This window comes from Teleopsis dalmanni, chromosome 2 (assembly GCF_002237135.1).
Source record: "Teleopsis dalmanni isolate 2A chromosome 2, ASM223713v2, whole genome shotgun sequence".
Lineage (NCBI taxonomy): Eukaryota > Metazoa > Arthropoda > Insecta > Diptera > Diopsidae > Teleopsis > Teleopsis dalmanni.
In genome coordinates, this window is record NC_051847.1 from 137,499,698 (window position 1) to 137,507,462 (window position 7,765).

Sequence of the window (7,765 nt, forward strand, 5' to 3'; positions counted from 1 at the left end):
CCGAAGTCTTCTCAAAGTTCGATATTAAAAGTAAAGTTCAAACAGATACAAACATAGAAACATACGCTCTATATTCTCAACTAATAATTAAATGTAAAATAATTGCTTATTAAAATATTGTGTGATTATATATTATTTAGTTTTGTTAATACATGCGTGTCTAAATAAAAATATTATAATAACCAGGGTTGTTACCTGAAATGAATTTTAAAAGGGATTTATTGGTTAAAAACGGAAAATTGTGCGCTAAAAGCTTTATCTTTTCATCCAAATTAACTGAAATATCCCAATGAATCGGAATTATAGTAGCGAGTTTATCAAGACCAATTATAGTTCGAAAACAGTTTTGGTTTCGAAACTTATGAAGAATTCATATCGTAAGGAGAAACTTCATTGCCAGCGTATAAATTCCATTAGCTTCATAGTTCTAGAATTTTAAAATAGCAGATGCATCAGATATACATACATTACTGATATATGCAGTTTATCAGTTTGGAGCTCTTCAGCTACGTAAAATCCTCCCTTGACGACATGCCTATCGACAAAGGCAAAGAATGATTGGTTTATCGAATTTGTTTGATTTAAATAGTTAAGTTTCAAATATTGAAAAAACTAATGCAGTAGCTCACTTGAATATATGTATCGCGAACAAAATAAATAAAAACACCAGAGAGTCTAAATGGCATACCTAACGTCGTGGTAAAAGTCGTAATTAATTGCATTCCCGATAGCTTTGCGGTAGCATTTTAGAAGTGTCTAAAAGAAGGAATCTTATACTAATATCGAAAGAAAACAAACCATCACAGGATCCATCTTTTCATCGACTGATTTGTAAGATGCCTGAACGTATAATATATAACAGCTTAAATTCAGACATGTAGGAAGGAAATGCGTTATTAGAAAATCAATTAGGATTTCGTAAGGCTAGGCTAACCATAGATGCGATTAAAATGGTAGTTGATAGACAAGAGGCTGCCAAGGGAGTAGTAACCCTCACCCTATTATTTTACTCATATGTAATCGCTCTGTGTAAATAAAATGCCAGTGTATTTGCGTCAATTATTTTTTTATTGTAAATATTTTTATAATTTAGTAGCGAATAAATATTAAATTTTAATAGACATTAGTTTCTTAGAATTTCCAGTAATGTATAACAAAGTGATTTATATGAATTCCCATATCAAAAAAAATACGGTTATATTAAATTTCTATCGGTGACTCAATAGGTGGCTTTTCTTTTTGCATTTCCTGTGGTGGTTGGGGGCTCTTCTTCTTTTTTCGACGACGCTTGACCGGTGCATTTGGTGCAGGAGTTTGGTTTGTGGCATTTGCCACTAACATATTGTCCACATCGTAGACAGGGTAACGAGGTGTAAAACGTACAGCATCAGCTTCAGTATCGGCATCATTATTAACAATTTCTGTACTCATAAACATAGCTTCTTCATATGTGGGTGGTGCTGCATTTAATAAGGAAGTCATTTTTTAAATAATTTTTTAGCAAATATTTTATAAATTACATATATATAAGAGCAAATATTTTATGAATATATAATATTCTTGATATGTACATAAGTGGACATTCAAATAAGATTTTTACATATTTAAACAAAAAAATATAATAGAATTTATATAATATTTAATTTTTGTCTAATAATTTGAAATATTTATAATTAATTCTAAAAATATTTAATATGTTATAAATTAAACTACAACTATATATCTAAATATGTTATATGCAATATAAATAAATATGGTTATTATAAAATAACTTACGCAATTCCATTTCACCTTCTTCCTCTTCATCATCATCATCTTCAGTTGCTATGTCGATATTGCCATTTAACATCTCATGCGATCTGCCTTCAGCAATTTGCATGGCACACGAGGATGTTGTGGGAATATCATCGACATTCAAAACATTTACTGCGTTTGTCAGTGGTATATTACCGATAGTAATGGGAATAATAGTTTTGGGATTATACATAAAATGATTCATAACAGCCACAACACAAATTTCATAAGACACCTTCACCACTTTGCTGAGGTGCTCACATGTTGGTGGTGTAGCTGGTACGCGTATCGTTTCAGTAAATGTGCGCTTCAGATTCCGAGGTACGGCACCACAATATTTCTTTATTAAACATATTGTTTCCGATGTACTGCGTATACTGGGTGTATCTGATACATAGGTAGCGCGTAAATTTAAAGCAATCAGTAGCTTTTTACAATCAACCTGTGATTCATTGTTGACTTTGGCACAGACTAGTATCATTTGCCCAGGCACGTAACCAGTTTGCATGAGATCCACATTCAAATGTACTGCTGTGCTGCCAAAAAAACAGAAATTCTCCAGTGCCTCATTGCTTGCTGGTTCCTTTATATTAAAATAGAGGTAGTGTAGTAGAGGTGATACTTGATAAAATTAATACAAAATACAAAATTTGAAAACATGAAATGTGAACGTTTTTTGTGAAAAACTCTCACTTCCATTACGTATCATTTTTTTACACTTGGCTTTTAAAGTGACTTAGCCATTGCTTTTCTCAAATTTGACATGATGTGTAAGTTTTAAATAACAAAATGTCTGGGTTTTTTTTTTGGAATAGATGTGGATATTAAATTTTAAAGATTGTCGTAGAAAAACGATGCTTGATGAGAGAAAACCTTTATCACAAAAAATGTATGTAAAATATTAGGGTACTGACATACACAGATTGAAGAAAATTTTCTTTTTAACAAAAACTTGGATGAAAGTAAGGTTTTCGAAAAAATGTTTGAAATTTGCCGGATAAAATCCAATTTAAATTATCATATTCCCTGAAACCATTTAAATAGTTAATCTAACTTAAATGCTTCACTCCAAATGAATCCAAATGAATATTTGGATGAACTACTTTTGAAATATTAAAGGTCATTTAACTTTATTTTTTTCGGGTACAGTTCTCTTAAATACTTGATTTCTTGATAAATAAAAACCATCACACGTTTTCCATCAAAATCTTTTCACTTTTTTATTTTGCAAATTAAGAAACCATCACCAAACTTTCTGAGTCTTTCGGAAGACAATGTGCCATATGCAACTTTTAATACTTCCAATAAATTTTTGCTCAGATAGTCTATTAAGTATAAGAATCTAATAAAGCCCGTAAATAATTACACAGATTCCTTAATATATTAAAAAGGAATTGAGAATAATTAGTTTTATGTGCAAGTAAAATTGTAAAAGATGTAGTCAAAAAATATTTAGTAGTTAACAGTAAAGAGCCTATTCGAACAGAGATATATTTTTAAAGAACTCAGATATATATAACATAACTTTTGAGCTAAAATAATATATTAGAACTTTAAACATGGAACGTTAAATGTGTTTTGAATATGGTGAATAAGAAGATTTAAATTTTATGACCAATGCTTACCAATAGCAGTTTGCTTTCTTTGTTTAGATCCAGTAATTTTAATACTGTAAAGCCCACTGTGTGTGTACGATTTGTAGAACCTGAACGCACAAATGTTACTTTTGCTACATAACGTATATGACCATAGCTTCCCTCGTAAGAAGAAGGACAATTTGGAGGTATTGGACAAGCAAACTTATATGTATATATGCCTGGTTCAATTTGCATGCTATTACCTGAAAGAAATAGTTTGAAATAATCATTTATAAAAATTTTTTTCATGGACTTACCTTCATTTGAACCCACTAAAAATGTGGTCGAAGCTATATAATCTTCACGTCCATAATAGACGTGTTTTCGACCTGGTTTCACTTTGGCATCATCTATTCTTTTGCCATGTTTCATCTTCCATTGTGCTAAAGCATATCCACATATTTCAAGTTTTATACCTATTAAGGAGAGAATTTAATACTCAATGATTGCTTTTGGGAAGTATTAAACATGGGTTTCTGTAGTCTTGACTTGTTCGGTTAATTTTAAAATTATCTTTAAACCAAATGTGTTTATAAGTATTTCACGAATGTTAGGATCGTTTTATACTTATGATGAAGACAAAAATGAAATGGCATTTCCGTACTTTAAGTTCAAAAATAGAAATATTAATTAAAATTTAAAAAAAATCCCCTAAATTTTGGTTGTTTATTATATTATTTTGTAATTATTAGAGTTAAATACTATTAACAAACTTTTGCTATCAGCAAACTTTTGGAATTATCTTCAATTACGCATTTTCATAGATTAATGAGTTTACATTGTTTCACTTTTGCTTTTATTATGATAAGATATGAACTTCACGGATTTCTGTCTCTACTGCTTGTGTTGTAAAATATTAGCTAAGCAATATTTTTAGTACATATCAAAACTAATAATATATTAACTTCGTTTACAATTTCAAATTTATTTTTGTAACATATTGTAAGTATGCTATTGTAAAAATAATAGTTAATAATAATAATAGTTAATAATAATAATAGTTAATAATAATAATAGTTAATAATAATAATATTTAATACTTATTTTTACTTTGGTTATTACTGTGATCTCAGGCATTCCCTTAAGTCTTTTAACGTGTTTGATTGCATTATTCAACTTGAGAGTATCAGCATAATTTCGCACCTTTAATAGGTAAGTTCTTAACTTTAAGGTTAAGATACTCCTTAAAGAAAGAAACTTGAGTTGACTGAAGATCAACTAAGATATTCAGTTTATCTACGTTGCACATGCACTGGACATGGTGAAAGCAGATGTGAAACTCTTCATTTGCTTTTCACAAAGTCGTTGCGAAAATTGCTGAAGGACACATTCAATATCTTAGTATGGGTTCGTAATCGATAGTGAAGGTTCGACATTTTTTAAGTGATATTTTTATGAGATCGCCCTTCTGTTGTCAGGAAGGGTTAAGCTCTACGGATATGTCTATATATCAGTGAATATTCGAATTTTATAATTACTTTTTTAAACACAAAGATTTTAATAACTGTTTATGTCATGATTACATCTAAATAGTATTGAGGATTCAAATTAAAGAAATTAAGTTTTGAAAGATTATTCTATAATTAAAATTTTTTTGTTTAAATATCTCCTTCAGATTTGATCTTATAAATTTTTAGATGAATCGTACGTCATGATACCCTTTCTTTCCATTTTTTTTATTATATTCTTTATACAGAACAAAAATTTTAAGCTTTTGTAACATATGTAGGTACCAAAAGTACTTGTTAAAAGTGTTGAAAAGAATTTATTACAATAAGTTTATATTATTGTCACCTTAGACAATTCATGATCAACTATTTTCATTCTTAAGAGTTTCTATCAGTTTTTTATAGAATTGCAATTTTCATAATAAAATACGTTATAAATTTGATTCCAACGTTCCAAACTTCTGACTGTTTGAATACATTTCGGTTTTAGTTGGAAACAACTATAATTTTAAAATAGAATTCCTAATCCTTTAAATATGAGAAACTCGAGGTATTAATAAAAATTTTTTAGTTTTATGAAAATTTGTATTTAGTAATTTTAATCGTTGCTAACTAATACTATTTTAGTTTATAAGATGTCATCTCAAATATATTCTGAAATAAAATTTTTTATTTATGCTTAATTTATCTGATCTTTGAATACTATTTTTCACTTTCAAATTATTGTTAGGGAAGTATTTCTAGGTGAGCTTGTAAAATGTATATTCTAACATAAATTTGTCAAAGGCTTGGGCTGCCGATGACATCAATTTTTGTCTTATTTTGGTTTCAAAAATTTAATCCAAATTAATATTCATTATTATGAGCTACTTTGCAGATCGCTTGAAGTTTTTCAAATATAGTAACTTGACTTTGGCGTTTTCTTAGACTTTGAACTTTTTTGAATTTTTTGTATTGTCTTTCATTTACTGATAGTGAAATCCAGACATACTTAATAGTTTTATTTATTTATTTTTATTATTTATTTTATTTATTTATTATTAATTTAGTTATTACTTTTATTTATTTATTATTTACTTATTATCTATTAACTCCTCCAAATTTGAAGCTAAAAGTATACTAGTTAGATAGTATAATACTAGTACTAGTATAAAGGTTCTTTCATTCCTTAATTTACCCGAATTCTATTGCTTCTCCTATTAATTATAAAAAGGGTTTATCATTTTTATCTTAAGAGTTTCTGTCTTATTTCTATCCATATATTATTTTGATGAGATGATATATGAAATAATTTATCTAATTTTAGATGGCCCACTTCACACAGTTCCGCCCTCCAATTCAGTTTTCTAAACTGTATTAACTTATATTATTATTATTAACTTTTAATCTTTACTAATATTTATAGATCTCTTTCAAAAACCATTATTATATTTACTATATTTTCTGAATACCTAACAAATAATGTTGAATGAGAATTACTCGATTTAATATTCATATTAATATACACTGTTTTTTTGTATCTGGCTACAGGTAATCTTTTTCAAATTAAACGTTTGTTTAATATTTTTTAATATATTCTATATTTCGATTTTATATAGAATATTTTCTTCTTGATTCTTGATTCTTCTTCTTGAGTTAGTGCTTTTACTCTATAATGGCTGGGGGGGTTATCTCTACCCCACACTAGGCTTTAACTAGGCTAAGAAATCATATCATTTATTTGTCTTTTAGTTGATGACGGACCTTAAATCAGCATATCTTCCTGAGAGTCCAGAAGTGGACTTGAGGATTGTTAGGGCGGGTTTAAGTAGCGTATCAGTTTTAGTGATAATATTAGTATATTTTCGATTTTATTAATATTAATTAATGTTTATTAATTAGTTTTTGCCTTGATGATGACTTTCAAGGAGTGTCGAAATATAGAATATATTAAAAAAATATTAAACAAATGTTGAATTTTAAAAAGGTGTCTTGCAGCCGGATAAAAAATATATAAAAAATCATTATTAAAAAAACTGGGTCGAGAAATAAATTCAAAAATGAATTTATTTATGTTGTTATTATAATACTTTCTGAAAATTGGGTCATATATGTTATATTTCACTGTTCCATAAAAATATTGTCACTCATCGCGACTAATTGAAAGCCACAAATTTAGGATCTTAAGACCTATTGAATTTTCCACTTTAACCCGCAAGGGTTTTAGTTATTTTAGACTTCAGTAGTTACCTTTCAATTTTCTAGCTTTACTCAACGTTACGATAACTTTACCCGTCACAGTTTGCCCGGTAAAATAGGTGCCGTGTTCATTTTGATCGAAAACAATTACGCAATTATTTGCCATATTTTGTTGACTTCCGAGCGGTTTCAACACCAATCGGACTTCATTCGCAACAAATTACAAATAAACAATAACAATAACACCGAAATTGAATTCAAAATTTGTATTTTTTGTTATATTTTATTAACAACAAACTGGAGCTGCTGCCAAGTTTGGTAAATAAACGAGCAACTGCACAAGAGAAGCTCACTTTTTCGACTAACTCAAATTCTGAGTTTTCTAATTGTTAGACATTACGTGTGGGCAAAAAAACAATTTATTATATTTACTTATGCACATACATGCATAATTATATATACATATTTGTACATTAAATCTGTAAATTTGTTTATCCGCAGTCTACGAATCATTATCTAATCAGATATACACCTATGTGTGTTATCTTCAATTTGTATTCAGATAGCTTTCAAATAGTTTAAGCACACCACAGTGGAGCTAACCCTTGAATTTTTATATTCAATTTTTTTATTTTGATTATTTGTTGAGAGTAACACTAGGAAATCATTTAATTCACTTGGATAGCATCTCTTACAATAACTTTGATT

The 7,765-nt window shown here is 28.4% G+C and overlaps 1 protein-coding gene across 1 annotated transcript; it reads right to left on the reverse strand.

Annotated features, from left to right (window-relative positions):
- Nucleotides 1–1,102: 1,102 nt before the first annotated feature.
- LOC119680463 (arrestin domain-containing protein 17-like) lies at nt 1,103–7,326 on the reverse strand. The gene is made up of 5 exons (XM_038093283.1): nt 7,109–7,326; nt 3,689–3,847; nt 3,420–3,634; nt 1,777–2,377; nt 1,103–1,460 (listed from the first exon to the last, which is right to left on the reverse strand). The coding sequence occupies exons 1-5, from the start codon at nt 7,221–7,223 to the stop codon at nt 1,201–1,203; spliced, it is 1,350 nt and encodes a 449-aa protein (XP_037949211.1). The 5' UTR covers nt 7,224–7,326; the 3' UTR covers nt 1,103–1,200.
- Nucleotides 7,327–7,765: the final 439 nt, after the last annotated feature.

Coding starts and splice junctions, on each gene's coding strand:
- LOC119680463 (XM_038093283.1), bottom strand. CDS start 7,223: ATGGCAAATAATTGCGTAATTGTTTTCGATCAAAATGAACACGGCACC. Junction 3,848..7,108: donor TAAAGCTAGAAAATTGAAAG/GTAACTACTGAA, acceptor TCTCCTTAATAG/GTATAAAACTTGAAATATGT. Junction 2,378..3,419: donor AAGAAAGCAAACTGCTATTG/GTAAGCATTGGT, acceptor TTTAATATAAAG/GAACCAGCAAGCAATGAGGC.